The 20,753-nt window shown below is 33.7% G+C and overlaps 1 protein-coding gene across 1 annotated transcript in view; it reads right to left on the reverse strand.

Moving 5' to 3' along the window:
* Nucleotides 1-4,804: 4,804 nt before the first annotated feature.
* LOC145690883 (uncharacterized) overlaps nt 4,805-20,753 on the reverse strand; it is a 46,094-nt gene continuing 30,145 nt past the window's right edge. Inside the window, exon 2 of the mRNA XM_081766288.1 lies at nt 4,805-6,176. Coding sequence (XP_081622414.1) covers nt 5,015-6,176 — 1,162 coding nt within the window. The 3' untranslated portion in view covers nt 4,805-5,014. The remainder of the gene's footprint in view (nt 6,177-20,753) is intronic.

The raw sequence follows: 20,753 nt of genomic DNA on the forward strand, positions 1-20,753 counted from the left end.
TATTGTGTCATAGCACAGGGATATACCCGTCCTATATACTCATCAATAGAATGAGGAGAAATAGTTTCTCCTTGGTTATTAATCAGCCAGTCATTGCACACCCGATTTATGGGTCTTCAGAGGTCCATAAAGCGAAACATCCACCAGTTGCAGTTTGACTGCAATGCGGGTTAAAATGTTCATAGCACGCCATTTTGCTAAGCATTCTCTACCACAATGATGTTTACGTGGTTTTCGAGGAGCAATATGATTGGATTTTCTTTCGAAAATTTTGAAATTTGGTTACTGTGTTCTAAACAAACACCAAATACCTCATCAATCATCCATCCAGTGATCCTTGTTAATACCAAGCTATGAGGTGGTATTTTCGTCAGGAAGAAATTCTTATACCCTACTCTCGAATATAGAAAAACTGGAGGAATGCTATTCCTAACTGCATTGAAGGTACATAGGACTGTCACTTGTTCAGCACGTTCCGCTCAAGTTACCTGTCCGAATTGATTCTGTCCTAGTGAAGCTATCACAGGTGGCGTTGTGTGTATGGTACTAAATCCAGTTTGATCACAGTTAAAAGTACACTTCAGAACTAAGTTTCATTTCTCATATGCTAATTTCAAATTGTTCAAAAAGTCGTCCACGTTCTGCTTATTGAAGCTGGTACTTTTTGATAAACTTTTGATTCCAGGGATCGCAGAGATAATTGAGGGGATGCTCCATAAAACCATTAAGCCAGCCATATCCCGCACTTTTCTACACAGTTTAAAATTCTGGCATATTCTTCTTCAAGGCATTTTCATACGCGTAACTCAAAGTTAGTCCGTGCCTCGTTCTAAGCGCATAGTTCGTCTTACTTGCGCTAACGAGAGTTTCTCACAAAAAAGATTTCCTTGAAATATAACAGCATCTCCATTTGATTCTTGCTTGTACTTTTCAATATATGTTGTGTTCTCTTGCTACCTCTCAAATACTCTTCTTTCTCTATATTACTATCTTTACGGCTTGCAGAATATCACTGTTTGCTGTTTGTATTTATCTTCTAACGTGGTTTATCTTCTTCCACTTGCGTGGCATTTTTCTGAAACACTGATGTGAAAATGTACTAAATAAATATAGCGTTAGCCAAGCGGAAACACAGGAATTATAATAAAGGTACCCAACGTTTTCACAGTTGGGAGCAGAAAAAAGTGGGACTGTGTCCCAATCCTCCTCAACTCATCATGTTATAATCCTCCCTGTATACCCATTTTATCTACTGTCACTATAAAGCCACGAACTCTGGTATTAGAATCATACAAAAATGTTCTAAATATACTTTCAATACCTAACTCTCTACTTTTATATCAAATCCTCTACTACCTCTTCATAATACATCTGATATAATAGTTAGCAGCGGTGAAGGAAAATCTGTGTTTGCTTCTAAAACCTTGTGCACGTTCAGAACCAGGTAGCAATGCTCTTTAAACGTAGCCGCCACATCTGCTAGCAACCGCTATGGATTAACACAAATCACCAGAGAGGTATATCACTGTCCCACATCTCCAACTGTCCTAAACCTCACACTTATTCCCTATATTTGTGTTGGCTCCCTGATACGGAATTAAAAAAAAAAATCATTATCTGAAAGTGCCAACGGGGTACATATTTGGGCAAAATTTTACTTTCGGTCTTACAGCGACTTCAGTCTTGTGATAAAGGTATAAACAAAGAACTTTACTTTGCTTCAAGACATAAATTACCTATAAGACACAGTTTAGAAATAACATAATAATTGAAATTATAACGTAAAGGTATGGCGCATGTTTGCTTTAGATAACCACCCGCTCAAGGGTTATGCACTCCGTGGGGGAAATAGAATTCTCTACATAGATAAGCGACCGCAAGACCACAGGGGCGGATTGTTTGTAGTATTAAAATAAATAGGGCAGCAGAGCAGAGAATGATCTCGTACGTGAGTGAGAAATTATTTTAGCCCAAGTAAGTCTATCTAAAACAAACTTCGTCCGGTGTTTCTGCAGACCATATACGAACAGTCCTCACGTTTAATTGAAACATGCTACGAATCATTTCCAAATGTTGTCACAAGGTGACAAAATTCCTCATTTTGGTGACTATCTTGGGCTTACATATGGATCTACAGTAAACATGGGATAACATCACACAAATAACATTCCTTTGTCGAACATTCTACTCAAGCACTCGACTTGGGATTGTACGATTTTCATAACGTGCGTAAAAATAGCAGCTTAAATTATGTCTATTTTTCTGATATAATCCGTCATCTCATATAAAGAGTTCGTTCTCCCAGACCGCGAGTTGCCCGTTCCCTATCTTACTCCCAATCCTAGAAGGCAGCTATCCAACTCAAAGAGAAAGTTTGTACCTGACTTAAGGAAGGCCCCTTTGGGTGAAATTTGCAAATTGCAACAGGTGATGCAGTGGACACTTTTACTAAATTGAACTATAGACGAGGCACTGGATTCTTTCCCTTGTGTTTTTAATGCAACAATAAATACTTTGTACTGTTCAAAAAAAAGTAAATCAATGAAATTTATAATGAGGTACGGCGAACAGAGTCGCTACACATTAGCAAATAAAAAAAGAACCTTTGGGAATTGTGGTGTGCATTTCTAAATGAATACATATCTTAAAATAATTTCTGATATACGACATAATATAAAAATGCTATTGATATGAAGCAAACACCTAGAATTTGTATATTTTATCACGTGTGTAAATTGAATATATTTTTTATGTACAATCATGATTTTTTAGTAATTAGTTTCACATATCTTACAATGTCTTTCCACTAACAAAATATGGATTTCATGTAAACACTTTTCACAATTTTGCACAGCCATTTTTTACCTGTATGAAATAGCATGTTTCCTCAAAATTAAACTCCGATTATACCGTTCTTCATAGTCTTGACTGAGAAGTTACTCCCCATCTGTATTAATATATCTGTTGGGAAATAGAAACTTTAATTAAACCATCTCTACACACGTAGAACGCTTTAGTTTTTTCCTTAGTATTTAATAATGTTTTCTCCTGTGCATTGTAAAACGTGAGCTCCATATAAATCTTCTTTTCGCCTGTGTGTTGTCATATGTGTGAGAGTTTCATCTGTGTATTAAAATGTCCTGCCAAACTTGAGTATAAACCAAGTAGTATTCCAAACTCTTCGTATAGGTGAAGTTTTCCACTTGTGTATATTAAAATTTGTCTTGCCAAGCTTGAACGCGAACTATATGACGCCCTCAAATCAGAAGTTGCTAAAGCATTATTGCTTGTTTTTACAGGATCACGCTTTAAATTTTATAGAAATGTGTTGAAATACCGATATATTCATACAATGGTGTAAAATTTTGTATGCTGGTTCGTTTTGACAGGTGTGACGTTGCCTTACAGTACCAGATTTTTATAAGGTAAACAGAACGTTTTTGAATAAAATTTAAAACCTGATTTAACAACTTTTCTTATAAAACGAGTGAAAAGTTGGTAAGTCAGTATACTCAAAAACTTCTAAGTATACAAGAGAATAAGTAAGGAATACGAAACATAAATTCGAACTTCATTTTTATCAACCCACATGCACATTCACTTTATATCATCATTCCGCGCTTGAGAAACGACTGTGGGCGAGAAAGAGTAGGAGATATTTGCGTCGAAATTTTGTTACAGACTCTTTTTTCGCACAAAAACCACGAATTCTGGTCAAGTCATTAACACTTTGGATGAAAATGCTATTAATCTCGCTTTGAAATCAAAGACGACAACTGGAATGCAATCGTTTTCAATATTATTAAAGAGTCATTTTTTGACACATACAACCTTAATACGATTTTAACGTAAAGTTTATCTGATCAGTTTAACCCATGTGGAAGGGACGAAGACTTGAGTTTATGATCGCTTACCTTCAAATTGCATAAAGTTTCTGTCAAAGAGCATGAAAGAATGTCGTAAAAACGAGAAATATAAATATATGCGGTGAAAATGGAACTGTGCAATCATGTATCGACAAGCAAGATGCAGCTAAAATGCAGATGGTCCAAAAAGTCCTAGTGTTGCAATTGACATGTTTTTCCGCTGGATCTACACTTATAGCTGATGAGGAAGTTGCGCCCTCACTATGTATGTCGCTTTAACTTGTTGCCTTTAACTCCCTTACATACAAGAACTCTCATGGACTATATTTGGAATTTTTATCTCTAGATAAATGTTCCTTTGCGAAAGTCACTTGAATCTTCGTCGGCGTCAGCCACCTTTACACTATGCAACAATCGCTGTGGCGGCAAAGCAAAAGAGCTATTGGAGTAGATGCAGAACCAATTTCATGTAACATCTACCCTCAAAATACGGACTTAACAATTTGTCCCTCACAACTTACATTCCATTCCAAAGGGCAGGTACATTTGAAGGGCTTAATGTGGTCTGACTCCTTTAATATTTAATTCTGTTGTAGTCCTCTTTAGCACGGTATTTATCGTGCACATAATATTTCTGCCAAAACTTAACTTGTGAGAGCGGCAAATTCTTTTCTATGTGCCATGTCTAGTTACATCTCTTGCCAAAGCTGATTCTAAACTAAATACTATTGAACTTCCTTCGCATATCTGTGGTTATTGAACTATGTGTTTTACCATGCGATTTGCCAAATGAGAACCGCCAGTAAATGTATTTCTACACTCCGCGCGTGTGACTCTTGTCTTGTGTGGATTAACATTTAACTTGCTCAAGGTGAACCTTGAGTAAATGCATGGCTACGTTCTATGAATCTCTTTGGTTTGTCTCTTTTGTATTGAAATGCCTTGCAAGGATTGAGCGTAGACTAAATCATTTTCAACAATTCCCATGTGTGAGATTTACGTCCTGTGTGGCTTAACACGTATGAACGTGGAATAAATTCCATTCCAGGGTTTTGGCACGTGTGATTTTGGCTAGGGTGTGGATTATCATGTGTAGCCAACTTTGAATTTCATGTAAATGCTTAATTACACTTTGGCAAGTGTGAGCTTTATATCTTGTGTGAATTAACGTGTGTAATCAAAGTTGAACGATGTTTATATCTCTTACCACACTCTTGACACGTGTATGATTTTTCTCCTGTGTGGACTAACATGTGTGTAGCCAAATGTGAACGTCGTTTAAATCCCTTACCACACTCTTGGCACGTGTGAGGTTTTTCTCGTGTGTGGATTAACATGTGTCTAGCCAAATATGAACGTTGGTTAAATACAATACCACACTCTTGGCATGTGTGTGTTTTATCTCCTCTGTGGATTAACAGGTGTTTAACCAAACCTGAACGAAGTTTAAATCCCTTACCACACTCGTGGCATGTGTAGCATCTTTCTCGTGTGTGGATTAACATGTGCCTAGCCATATATGAACGTTGATTAAACGACTTACCACACTCTTGGCATGTGTGATGTTTTTCATCTTTGTGGATTAACATGTGTGTAACCAAATGTGAACGTAGACTAAATCCCTTACCACACTCTTGGCACGTGCGAGGTTTTTCTCCTGTGTGAATTGACAGGTGTGAAGACAAATTGGAACGTTGATTAAATGACTTTCCACACTCCAGGCATGTATAGCATTTTTCACCTTTGTGGAATAACATGTGTGTAGCCAAATGTGAACGTACACTAAATGCCTTACCACACTCTGCACACGTGTGAGATTTTTCTCCTGTGTGGATTAACATGTGTATAGCCAAATGTGAACGTCGTTTAAATCCCTTACCACACTCTTGGCACGTGTGAGGTTTTTCTCCTGTGTGGATTAACATGTGTCTAGCCAGAGATGAACGGTGGTTAAATACATTACCACACTCTTGGCATGTGTATAACCTTGCTCCTGTATGATTCAACATGTGCGTACATGAAGAAACACTAAATTCCATTCCACATACTCCGCAGATGTGGGATTTTTGACCAGTGTGCACTAAGTTATTGCTTGACAAAGTTGAACTTCGACTAAAGTGTTTTTCACTCCTTCGGTAGGTATGACGCTTTTCACTCTCCTGAGCTTGAATATGCCTTGACAAATGTGATGGATGAAACCCGTTGCCAAACTGCATCGAAGTATGAGATTCCTCTTCTGAATGAGAAATGGTTTCCTTTAAAGTATTACACGTATCGTCTTCTCCGTGGAATGGTAATACGTTATAGCGCCTGTAACCAATTCAACAAACAAGGAAATGTGAATGGAGATAATGATTAAGTAGCAACAAAAAAATAATCACTCTCTATATTTCATGATAAAATTACACTCAATTTGTTTTATTACATGAAATACTGTACAAATATGAAATGGAGTACCACTGAGTAGTTTCCATATCTTTCTATTCTCAAAATAAGAGGCTGTAGTTTGTTTCAATATATCAGATTGAGCCATCGTTTATACCGTGGCTGTCATAAGTCTTTGACCGTGGCACTTTGAAACAAATGCACAGTACGAGAATTAAATCTGTCTTATCTGTAGTTTCATGTGAAGAAAAAAAAAAAACTTGCGTATCAAAGGTTTAAGAACAACTGAACTTATTAAAATAAACTCTACCGAAGATCATTCACTTATATCATCATAAGAGGAATACGAAAGGCATTTTGAAACGAAGAAGAAAAATAATATACCACGTTCCAAGGTGAGGCAGAGAAACTTAACGTAACCAAACTAAAGACGAATCATTTACAGCGTAGTGATTGTAGTTCAGTGGTCTAGGCGATTGGCCAGTAATCTGGAACTTTTTCGATCGAATACACGTCGAGCATTTTTTTTTTTTTTACTTTAGGAATGTTGATGGCGGTTGACCAGCGATAACACACGCTTTATTACATTCAAATATTTGAATAGTTCTTTAATAATTCTTTAATAATAAATTTCTATGATAGACACACCCCTGTAGTTAAGAAACGTGTTTCGTAACATCCATCACCATGCTAAACTGATGAATTACGTTCGTTAATGGCGTGGAGAGATAAAGCTTATAGACCATACAGGAGACATGTTAAAAATAGTGATCCTTCCAGTGATAGCACAATAAATTCTAATACGAAATTCGAAAACAATAGGATATGAAGAAACCGTTGCACTCAAGAAGTAAGGAAGGCAAAACGGCGCTTTGCCTATTAAATACTTGATTCCAAAATAATGGAGCAGTTCTTTGGAAATGGCTAAAGTATTAGGTGTTGGGAGAAACATAGCCAAGAACTCTTTTAACTATACGCCAGATGAATTGAACACTTTTTTCTGTTAAAGCTGTATGGTACCAGCCTCCATGAAACTGCAAACAATAAATAATATTCTAGCTTCGGAAATTAACTCTCTGTTCTCGTTTTCTCACGTACAGCCTGCACATGTATTAAAAGCGATCCAAAGAATTAAATCTAAAGCCACTGGTACAGATGATATTTTAATAACCATGACTAGGAAAATCCTACCGCATGTTCTTAATCCTATCACTGACATTTTTAATTACTCTCTTGCCACAGGTACTTTTCCCACAGTATGGAAACTCGCTAAGTTCCCCCACTTCCAAAAAAAAAAAAAAACAACGCTGATAATATTGCAGACTATCGTCCTATCAGTGTCCTTCCCGAGCTTTCAAAAGTTTTTGAATATATTGTAAATGATCAAATTCGGGAATACTTAACAAATAATTTATTGGATACATTTCAATCTGGTTTTCGAAGTAATCATAGCACATGCACTGCATTAGTAAACATAACGGAGGATATAAGAGAAAACTGACATTCTATTTATAACAGAAAACTGACGCTCCTTACTCTACTTGACTATAGTAAGGCTTTTCAAACTATTGATTTTGACATATTACTTCAGAAATTATCATTATTGTTTAATTTTTCTGAATCAGTGGTTAAGTGGTTTCATTTTTACCTTCACGAACGTAAACAAAGAGTAGTGATCAATCAGGATCACATATCGACATGGCATTGTATCAACAGTGGAGTGCCCCAGGGTAGCGTACTAGGGCCCGTACTCTTTGCCCTTTACATTAATGATCTCCCTAAAATTCTCACCTATTGTAAATACCATATTTACGCTGATGATTTTCAGTTATATGTTTCATTTCCCCAACAAGATATTAATAATGCGATTGAGAAAATAAATACTGAGTTAACAAAATCAGCGAGTGGTCTACGGCTCATGGGTTAAAATTAAATGCAAAAAATCGCAGTGCATCTTAATTGGCTCCCCAAGAATTCTTTCTTCTATTAATATCTATCAGCTATCAAATATAATATTGTCCAATACTGTTATTCCATTCTCTACAGCTGCCAAATATTTGGGAGTCATAATAAATCAAAATCTCTCCTGGTCACATCAAATAAAGGGAGTTTGTAAGAGAGCATTTGGTGCCCTACATACGTTAAATCGACTAAGAATTTTCTTACCAGTATCTTTGAAGATCAAATTTCTCAAGGTACTGGTGTTCCCACATCTTGACTATTGCGACTCAGTCTATTCTGATCTAACAGAAAATCAATAAAAGCACTTGCAAAGAGTGCAAAATGCCTGCAATAGATTTATTTTCAATATAATTTACATGTCATATCTTTTTAAAAAAAAAAACTGTCATGGCTGACATTAGTCGGAAGAAGAAATTTACATAATCTTACTCTATTGTACAAAATACTTACTACGTCAGAACCATCGTATCTAGCCCGTAGATTTTTATATTTATGAGATTTTCATACTAGAAGCACAAGATCACAAGATAATTTCTTGCTCTCCATCCCCAGTCACAATTCTGATTCATACTCAAAATCCTTCACAGTAAGTATTACACGCCTCTGGAACAGTTTAATCAATTAATACACAACGTTTCCACAATTGCCAAATTTTAAAAAAAAATCGGAATATTCCCTTCTCTTAAGTAAAGATAAGGACACTGGTAGCACATGAGGCATCTTCGTTTTACCAGATTATTAATAACCCACATATGAACACACAACCAATAGGTAACCTATGTTAATTTGTACAGCTTATTCATACTTCTGGTACCGCTATATGCAATATGCAACTTTGGTTTCTCCATGTTATTTTTGTTTCCACTATTGAATATTATTTTTCAATTTTTGTTTTTGAAGTGCTTAACCATTTTTTAATTAAGTAGTATATTGTTTTCTTATGTGGTTCAATACTTTTCTTTCGTAATTGTTAATATTTTCTATATATTGGTGTTTTTTTTTAAATATATATAATGTATGCACGTGGTTAAGTGCTCGGAGAAGGCTGCAGAGCCGTAACTTCGCCACCTAAAAGAAGTCATAAATACATAAATAAATAAATACTCGTTTGTTTCAACACTTAAACTGTCAAATTTTCAGGAATAATACTAGTGATACTAAATATTATCCGGAAAAATATTTAAAAATTAAAAATTTATTATCGTTCAGGTCATACCATTACAAGCAGAAACCTGATATTAGCCAAAAAAATTGGTTTTGTGTAACGTTGCCCATGAAAAGACGAATTTCTCATCTCGATTCTAAAAACAAACCAAACAAAACCGGGATGAGACTTAATATTTTAATTCCAGACGGGACAAGGCTAACTCACTCTATCGTCATGCTTTGGAGATGAGAATCGAGACGAGACGAAAAGTATCGTAAACATGTCTCGTCTTATCTCGATTCTAGAAATCGAGTATGCCACTCTAAGCAACAATTGCTATGTAGACTGAATCTTATATATTATTTTGTTACTTTGTACTTCAGAGCTCACTGAATTACGGTCTGTGTATTTATTTTTGTAGCAAAGCTTTTATAATTACATCTGTAAACTCCACACGTTAGTTTATTACAAGCTTTAGTGTTCAATTATATTCAGGTCTTTCTATTACAGTTATTATCCTGGAAACGTAAAGTAGAATATTTTCTACACGAAATATTAGCAGAAAGCTTTCGTTTAAATTAGAGTAGCTGTACCCCTTCCTCGAAACCCTTACGTTTAAGTAAGTTTTGCCAAATTTTAGTGCAACTAAAAACTTTTAATAGCATTATTATTATTATTATTATTATTATTATTATTATTATTATTATTATTATTATTATTATTATTATTGAATTGTTGTAAATTTAAAAGTACAACCTGTTCCACCTAGCTCCCGCCTAATATGCATTGTGCTGAACAAACAACGTGTGTATAGGTTTTCTCCGTGTTCTGCTTCCTGGTACTTTCTTTATTTCAATATTTCTTTCATTCTCATCATCGACGTGTACTGTATCTTAGCCGGCATAACCATTACTTAAAAACAAATTTTCTTATACCTCTTGTGAGTTCAGAATCCATATTTTCTACACGAAATTTGCCTCGAAACTTTCTGTTATAATATTTAACTAGTACTAGGGAAACTTTCCGTTATAACATTTAGCTAGTTATAGGGACGTTTGTGATGGTATGTCCTGTTGATCCTGACACTTCTCTCTAATCCCGACTATTTTGTAACTTCTGGCTAACGCTACGGGCGATTTTACAGATTTTAATACAATCTGTCCTCATAGGGAAATTATCTATATTATTATTATTATTATTATTATTATTATTATTATTATTATTATTAGTGGTAGTAGTAGTATTGAATATTTGCGACCTCAATATTAAGTCCTAAAGCAATGTAAATAAACATACTGAAGTTACGGAAATGAAAATAAATTCTTTTAACCCTATATAAGAATGAATTGAGTTATGAAATACTATGCAAAGAAAACATAGGAAAAAGGTGTTAGCTACTGGATAATGTGAAAATCGAACATAACCTAAGTAGGATGTGTCTATATCACAACACCCTTTCGAAGTAACACCCTTTCTTTGGGTAAAGGACAGTAGTGTAATAACCTAACTCCTGGGCCAAACTCTAGGCCAACCCATTTTGGAAATATCTTTGACCAGCACAGATTGAGTAGGGTGAGATTAGGCAGGGTGCTTTGCGCATAGACTTTTATGACATATAAAATCATAAAATACTTACATCTAAAACTTACATCTAACATTAAAAGTAAAAAAGAAGTTTTTACGTCAAATTATACATCCTGGGTTGATTTTAAGAATAAAAGATTGGTTAATGTACCTAATGCTATCGATAAACAAGATGTTGTAAGATTAGAGCAGCTTGAATAAGCAAACGAAGAAAAAAAATGAAATGAAATCTTTGAGTTTTACGTCCCACGGTTATGCCAGTTAGGCTAAAGGAGACGGTGATGATGAGTAATGAATGAAATGGTGGAATAAAGAAAGTGGGAGGAAACGGGAAAACCCGGAGAAAACCCACGCACGCGGTGTTTGTCCACCACAAAGTTCACTTGGCGGGGGCTGGGATCGAACCCGGGACCCCAAGCACCAGAGGTGAACGCTCTACCACTGAGCCACCGCGGCCCCAAACAAACGAAGAGTTCACACAAAAAAAGAAACTGTAGAATTACCATGTCAATTGGCAAAATATGCTGTTGAGAAACCAGTCATTTTTGTATATAATTTAGCTGCTGCCTACAAATTTCTTTATAGAAGTAGTTAATGCATACAGAATCATGTTTCAATTCATAACTTATGGACACATTTTTAAATGACATTCTATTTGAGAGTTTTCCATTACACTTTAATATAAATGATCAGTTACCACCTACACAATCCAAAGATTCTGATTTGAAACAAGGCAAATCATTAATGCTTATTATGTATATAGAAAGAGAGGATGAAGATGAATACGAAAACGAATCAAGTGATAATGATAATGTTAGGAGGGTAGTATTAGGTAATGATGAATTTTAAATTTCTATGTAATAAACAGGATGTATTGTGTTAAGTGTAAGAAATCAACAGATACGAAGAAAAACACTATTAGAATAGAAAAAACAAAGAATGGAAGATATAGTAAGAAAGGTATCGGTTCAGTATGTGGTGTTACTAAATCATAATTCGTTAAAAAGAAAGATTGACTAGAACAAGGGAAAGGTATTACAGAAGAGATTATAGAAGAAATTCACAAACATTCCGGAAAGAATTATCCTAGGTTAAATGTTATTTTTAAAGATATAGATGATTTATGGCAAGCAGATCTTGTGGAAATGCACAGTGGCATGTTAAAAGGTATCTCCAAGTTGAACAAAGGCTGTAAGTATTTGCTAACGATTATAGATGTGTTTTCGAAGTATGCTTTTGCTGTTCCTGTTAAAGATAAGAGCGGTAAAAATGTTACAGAAGCATTTGAATCCATATTAAGAACGAGAAAACCTAGTAACTTACAAACTGATCAAGGCAAAGAGTTTTACAATAAAGAATTTAAGATGGTGATGGAGGAAAATAAGATTAATCATTACTGAACCTATAGGGGTAAGAAAGCTTCTGTTGTTGAGAGATTCAATATAACTCTTAAACTCAACATGTGGAAAAATGTACAACACAAGGAAATTATAAATGGATAGAAATATTACCAACACTAGTTAACAAGTATAATAAACGTATGCATAGAACCATTGGTTTAAAGCCTATAGAAGTGAAAAAAAAGAATGAGCAAATAAGTAAATCGAAAAGGTTATTTGAAAAAGGATATAGACCAAATTGGTCAACAGAAGTAATTGTTATTAGCGAAGTTATACCATCTAATGCACCTTCGTATAGAATTAAAATTTTAGAAGAAGAGGATGTGCAAGGTAGATTTTACAAACCAGAACTATTAAAGACGAAACATAAAGATGAATACTTAGTGGAGGTGTTGAGAAAGAAAGGTGACAAAGCATACGTTAAATGGTTAGTATTTGATGATTCACATAATAGCTGGATAGTTAAAAGTAATGTTGTATTATAAATTTAAATATTATTTTTATGGAATAATAACCATAATAGATTAGTATGGATCAATGTTTGAATGAGATATGTTACGAACAGACTAAAGATATTGGTATGGTATCTCTGGTGATTTTAAACTGATTATAGATAAGAACACAGGTTACTTCAATGCTACTAAATTGTGTGCAATGGGAGGTAGAAGATTTAAAAAAAAGGTTAGAAAATAAAGGTTCAAATGAAATGTCAGAATATTACAATCACAAACTAAGTGGACCGAATTCGGGCCACTTCAAAACTCACCTTATACAGTAAAACTAGCTGGTAACGAAATAATGTTAAAAAGTATTTTCTAAACAATAAATACGAGTACTATGGATAGTTTAAACGAGTACTATGGATATGTGGAACTTATGTACACAAGAAATATTTCTAGCTGTTGCCTTTTTGTTATCTAAAGATTTTTACAATAAGTGTCCAAATAATATTATCGAAGACTATTTCATCCAATACTTTAAGCAATATAGAGTTAACAACGAATTACTCCAAACACGAATGCAAGATATAGAAATACAGACGGAAAAGTTAAGTCTTAAGAACAAGGGCTTACAAAAATAGCAGCACCATATACAGACGATGATTCAAAAGATAATTGCCTAATCATATACAAGAAGAAAAAACTTAATGATCCTTTCCCTTATTATGCTATCAGATGCCAAAAGAGAAGTCTATATAAGCTTCTTAATGAGGCAGAAGAAAAATATCCAGATCATGAGATAATATACGAAAAGTTTCGAGATCCTAACAGTATTAAGTTATTCAACCTAGTGCAAAAAGAATTAGATATTCGTAAAGGTAAGGGTAATGAGTTTTGGACGTCCCTATCAGAAGAAGATTTGGTTAAAGAAATTAAAGAAATTGATTGTTTCTATTATCGGTTAACATCTAATCCTACGTAAAAAACTTTCGATATAACTTTTATGATTATCATTTCATAAAAACTTAACATCAATCTTCGATGTTATTATTTCCAATCTTCCACAGAAAAAAACGGATTATCAAAATCAGGATTTTCTTCAGGATATTCATTGTTGTTGTTGTTAAGTATAATAACTGTTCTACAGAAAGGACAAGTGTTATTAATTCTTAACTTGGTAAGCATATATTCAACACAGAACACAAGCTTACACGCCATTTTACACAATTCAGTTTTTGTTTCTTGAGCATTCTTCTGAGTTCTCTATTAAATGTAAACCTGTTAAGAGTAGCATTAGTTTGTTTCTGAGGGATTCGTGAACATGCTTATTTACTCTTAAGAATTTAAACATATCAATCTTACTTGTGATTTTCATTAGAAAGTCTTCTGAGAACTTCCTATCGCAACAAGTGCGTATTATGCTCTATTTATTCTAAACCTTTGCTTTCGAACTCGAGAACGATTTTTTCGCTTTTATCGTGTAAACTAACACTTGACCAGTAAATTTTATTTTGTTATTTCCCACATGTGCTTCATCTAGCAGTGGTGTAATAACGTACAAATCGATAACAGAATCAAATTCTTTCAAGAAGGCTGTTAGTTCTTTTCCTGAGATGCGACAATTTTTAGAAACTATATCCGAACAGAGTTTGTCTTTAAAGGTTTTTAGGAATGTAAGTTTAAGCAAATCTGTTTTGCAAGAGAGTATGCTCCAAAGTAAGTATTCTTGGAATTGTGTGCAAATCTCAATAGCTTGTTTTTGCGAATATTTCTCCAGTTATTTTCTTCACCAAACACGAGCCAATCAACTTCTTCTTTAAATTCATTAACATAATCTTCACTCATTTGTTGAGCGTATTCGTACGTGTAGTCTTCCCAATGAATATGTTGTCTTGTATGTTTTTTATGGTTTCGTACTGGTTTTAAATGATGATAGCAACATGAACCATACCTTCGTTCACACAATTTTCTCAGAAAAGTTTATCACTATACTTATTAATAATGTTTTCGTATCTAACTAAGTCTCTCCTGTTTGATAATCTGACCCAATTGATGTGTTCTTCATAACGTTCTATAAAAGGAAGTGACAGTTTATGGGTTGATGTAACTGAACACCAATGTATCTTGTTTTTGAAGATATGTAGAAAGTTATCGGGTAAGTTCTTTATTTCTAAAATTTGTTTCCATTCTTTGAATTTTCGACTACTAAGTGCATTTATAATTATATTTCTACAAAGCGGATTCTGAAAGTAGTTTACAATATGCTCAGGGTTTAATCTTTGAATCATGTCTTATAAGCTCATTTTTATTCATCATTGTTTTATCTTGTTTACTTGGATGTTGTGAATTTGCAGCAGTTGTTGCTAAAGTCTTATTTCTGTGCTCGTTGATTAAGGCTATTATTTCTGCTTTTCTAAGCTTTGAATAACCATGTACTCCGTTCTCTCTACATCATTGCTTAAGTTGGGGGATAATTTTCCTTTTCATAACCTCTTTTTTTATAATAATAAAAAAAATAGTTATTCATTTTTGTTCATTTCCGTATTTAATACATATGGATAAGCAATGTGAATTGATACAAAATAAACTTAACCTTATTCATCAAGATCTTCAACTCATAACAGTACTACTAGAAAAACAAATATTAAAAGAACAAGAAATGCTAATTAAAGAAAATGAGAATGGAATATTAGAAAGATATACACCAGAATCAAATTGGGATAGCGACAAAAAACTTTAGCCCACAAATGATAGTGACAAAAACTTCAGCCTACAAATGATAGTGATGAACATGATGAGGTAGATTTGAAAAAAGAATAACAAAAATGAATTAGTTTTCATTAGATCATCAGTAAATTTCATGGGTTATTCCCATAAAAGCCATGTTCTAATACAGTACGCTAATAGACATCGAGATTTCCTACGTCACATGAATATTAGCTGTTGTATTAGATAAAGAAAATGATTAAAAATTATTTTTTTAAATAAAAACAAGAGAGTAATTATGAATTTAATTAAGCGCATAGTAGTGGAATTAAAAAAAAAAAAACTTATGTAAAGGAAAGGGTATTAAAAGTTATTCCCGATTAAGGAAAAACAGAACTCATAGACCGTATTAAAGAACATGAAGATGAACAAAACAGATTAAACTTTAGCAAAACTTTCCCATTTAAGAGAGGCATATTGGAAAAACCAAAAGCTAAGAGATTAGGTAGGAAGAAAGCTTTAAAACTGTATCCATTTAAGAAAGAAGTATTTGAAGAACCAAAAACCAAATCTGAATCAATACCAATCGATGTAAATCGTCAAAATACTACATTTAAATCAAAATTAAAAACATGGAGATTCACAACACAATACAAACCAGAAGATCCATTAGAACATAATATTAAAACAACATCTAAAGCTATATTAAACACAATACAACTCAGCTTACAAAAACATGGCTCATTGAAAATTAATTATTCAACTCAGCTTACAAAAACATGGCTCATTGAATCTATGTTTAAGTTCTAAATATAAGAAAGGAAAAGAAATTCAAGAGTTTTATTTCAATACTGAAAACCGAGTAATATATCAATCAACCAATGTAAAGGAACCACTAACTAATATGAAACAAGCATTAAGAACAAGAATGGATGAGTTTCAAGCTTGAAGTTCTGGCTGGGCTCTTATAAACATTAACTTTTTAGAACTAGCAATCGTTAAATATGTACCATACAGAGGATCATCATACATAGAATTACCTAAACAGATTCAAACAAAAAGGCTGTAATTAATGTAAAAATGAAGACGAAAAATGCTTCTTATACTCATTATACAGTGCCTTATATCCTACAAATTCACATCCTGAACGAATACCAAAAGATGATGAACTATTGTCAAACTTAGAATCCATACTAAAAAATATTCATTTTCCTGTAAAACTAAGCGATATTCCAAAAGTCGAAAAATTACTTAATATTTCTATAAATGTCTATGCGTATGATAAAGACTATTCAATGTATATAATACATCACACACAGACCAAAAAAGAAAAACATGTGAATTTATTATATATATAAAAACTTGTTGAAGAAAATGCTAAAACACATTATTGTTGGATTAAAGACATAAGCAAATTAAATAGTACTCAAATAAGTAAATGGAGAGCTCGAAAATTTGTGTGATCGATGTTTGCTATACTTTTAATAACAAAGTGCATTAGATAAACATGAGCAAGATCGTTCATCGAATAAAGTAGTAAAAATAATAATGCCTGAAGAAAACGCATGCTAAACTTAAGAATTATCAGTATAAAATGAGAAAGAACTTTGTAATCTATGCCGATTTTGAATGCTTATTGCATAAGGTTATGGGATGTGAAGAATGTTGTCTAGAAAATAAACCATATACAAAAAAATATCAACAACACAAACCTTCTGGATTTTGTATTACATTGTAAAAAGCGATGGAACTAAAACCGAACCTATTTGTTTAGAGGTAAAAATGCAGATAAAAGGTACATAAATAAATTACAGAAAGAAGCTAAAATGATATCTAACATTTATAAGCAAAATAATGAATTACCCTTAACAAAGAAACAGAGAAGAGAGTTTAATAGATCAGAATTTGGTTATTACTGTAAAGAAAAATACACTAAAAAGAATTATAAAGTTAAACATCATGATCATGTAACAGGAGAGTTTATATCTCCTTTCTGTAATAATTGTATTTTAAAGTTATAATTCAAAAAGTTTGTACCAATCATTATACATAACAGGGTACGACTCACATTTATTCATTAAAGAGCTTGGATGTAATAAAGAAACAATTGATTTATGCCTAATAACAAGGAATGCTACATTTCATTAAGTAAAAAGGTTGGAACTATCAAATTAAAATTCATGTATTCGTTTAGATTTATGGAGTGTTTAGACAAATTATCATCAAACCTAACAAGAGAACAAATGACTTACACACAACACTTCTACCCTAATGAAGAACAATTTAACCTTGTAACAAGAAAAGGTGTTTACCCGTACGATTATGTTAGTGACTGGAAAAAGGTTAGACAGAGACAATTAAGCCCAAAGGAAGCATTCTTAAACAAGCTTACCAACACACATATAAGTTATTAGAATTATACGCATGCGAAGAAAGTGTGGAAAACATTTAAAATTAATAATCTCGGACAGTACCATGACCTATATGGAAAAACTGATGTGTTGTTATTAGCAGATGTGTTTGAAAACTTTAGAGAAACATGTCATAAAGCTTATGGTCTCGATACAGCTTGGTATATGACAGCACCAGGTTTAGCTTGGGATGCAATGTTAAAGATGACAAATATAGAATTAGAATTATTAACAGATAATGATATAGCGCTGATGATAGAGAAAGGTATAAGAGGAGGAATTTCACAATGTAGTAAAAGATATGTAAAAACAAACAATAAGTATTTGGGAGATTACGATGAGAATAAATAAGATTTATACATAATGTGCTTGGATACTAACAACTTGTATGGATGGGCAATGAGCCAATACTTGCCATTTAAGGGATTATGATGGTTAAATGAAGACAAGATAAGAGAAACAGATTTCACAAATATACCTGATGATACTGATGCGTGAAACATATTAGAAGTTGATCTTGAATATCCTAAAGAATTGCATTTAAGGAAACTGGCCTGTTATTAATGGTAGAGCATTGAGGAGGAAGAGGAGGAAGACGAGGAGGACGAGGATAATTATACTACAAATAAAGCCGAAACAATGTTTATGCATACGAATTGACCAGCATTTTTTTTCTGGTGGCAGCTTTGTAAGGTTCTAGTTCTCTTAAACTAGTTTGATTGTAAGATCAGGTCAAGCGTGTGCTATCTGTGAACCAATTTGAACGAAACTAAAACTGTTTAGCTAATCAAAGGGAGTAATATAATAAGATAAATTTAATTATGAGTTACAGACGCAATGTACAGTATTTAGCTTTAACCTCAAAGCACTTTAGCATTCTAATTATTAAATACTTCACGCTATTCTTATGTTTTGATCAAAGCATTGCGATAACGGGTGTGCTGAAATTTATAGACACTCAAGAAATGGTCTAGATGTTATAAACAATCAGGAGAACATTATGCGATAGAGTAAAAATGTAATTATGTATAGTGTAATGCAGTTTTAGATGTAAGTGTTTTATGATTTTAAATGGCATAAAAGCCTATGCGCAAAGCAACCTGCTCAATCTCACCCTACTCAATCTGTGCTGGTAAAAGATATTTCCAAAATGGGTTGGCCAGAGTTTTGGCCCAGAAGTTAGGTTATTACAATACTAAAGACATTGGATTATGTATGAGCAATATTGATATATTATCAAAATATATAAAAAGGAATAATTATTATTTATCAATTTTTCTTGAACGAATATACGGAACTTCTTGTAAATGCCGAACGGAAATATTATTATTATTTCTAGTAAGAGTGCAAGAACTCTTAGTAACAATTACACAATGACGTTCCAGGAAAATGTATGACTCAAACTAGGCCTGAAAAATGACCCGTTTCTCTTCATGAATTGTTTGCGAAACAAGCGAAGTTTTCAGACAGAAGAAATCGAGATTGTAGGCTGTGACATCATGTAATTACCTTTTCCCTGCGAAGGAAATCGTTTCAACTTTAATTTGTAAGAACGAGAGAAATCGACAATTCTACATTTTATTACAAATCAGAAATAAGATCATTCTAAATTATAGTTTCTTTTCTGAATATCCACGGAGAATCGAACCGCGGATCCCTAATATACGAAGCGAATACTCAAGCCACTACCCTAATAATGCTCTTTTAAGTAAGAGTGAAGAATCACTCGTCTATGTAGGAAATGCAAACGTTTACGAATCCAATGTTTTATTAACCATGAATCACTGATTTTGGTCATGATAAAATAGTGCAGTTCAAAGAATTCAATATTAAATTTGAAAAAGACTGAAAGCATCTCTGAAATTTGTGTCTATTCTATTCGGTTATTCTTCTTCTACAGGTAATTTCAATAACCTGGAAAGCAGAGATACACCAAGGGCATTGTATATTTGAAAGGTTTTCCCATCGGGAATCGAAAGTGAGAACCCGCCTACTAATCAATCAGATGGATGGGGTGCCTGGTTCGTTTCCAAGGCAAGTAAGGTTGAGACGGACAAAATAGTGGTCGTGGGTTTTCTCGGGACAATCCCAATTCCTCATTCCACCAATTCGTCCATCATCACCTGCTTCAATCATAGTTTTCCTTAGCCTAACAGGCATAAGCGTTGGACATTAAGTGATTTCGTTTTCAAGCTGTTAAACCAAACCAATCCGAATCGGAAAACAGTTGTATTTTCTATTGCTCATTAAGGTTTTCTCACAAAAACAGTATGTAGAAACAGTCATGGCGAATCGTAATTCCATTCAAAAATGAAACAGCAGACTAGGAATACCTTAACCTAAAATGTAACAATAACATATTCTTTGGAACTTTTCCAAAATCTGTACGGATATTCCGGAAAGTGCCACAGCTGGAGTTGGTCATTGAGTCGGTGGGGCAGTCGATACTGGGTCAACAGCATGTAACCCACTACAACTCACCACTCACCATGACCCACTGCGATAATGACCCAGAAGTATGTATCTTCTGCACGCGAAACTACAGACATGGCAGATTTAATTCTCACACTCTGCATTTGTTTCAAAGCAGTCGCCATTACCTGGTCAAAGACTTATGTCCGACACGACACATACGATATCCGAGTTAATTCAGGTACATACCAAAATACTTATTTTGTGCTATATGGAATAAACATTTATTATAAGTGAAAATAGAGATCCGTTGTCACTAACATTATTACTTTTTGTGTCAGAAAATTTAAAAACAGAAGAGGCCTTTGCAATTGCAGCTACAAGAAACTGTCACTATGATTACAAAGAAACAAAGCGACGATATAACTTTTAAAATTTTT

Source organism: Thermobia domestica, chromosome 7 (assembly GCF_964235325.1).
Source record: "Thermobia domestica chromosome 7, izTheDome1.hap1.1, whole genome shotgun sequence".
NCBI classification, from domain to species: domain Eukaryota; kingdom Metazoa; phylum Arthropoda; class Insecta; order Zygentoma; family Lepismatidae; genus Thermobia; species Thermobia domestica.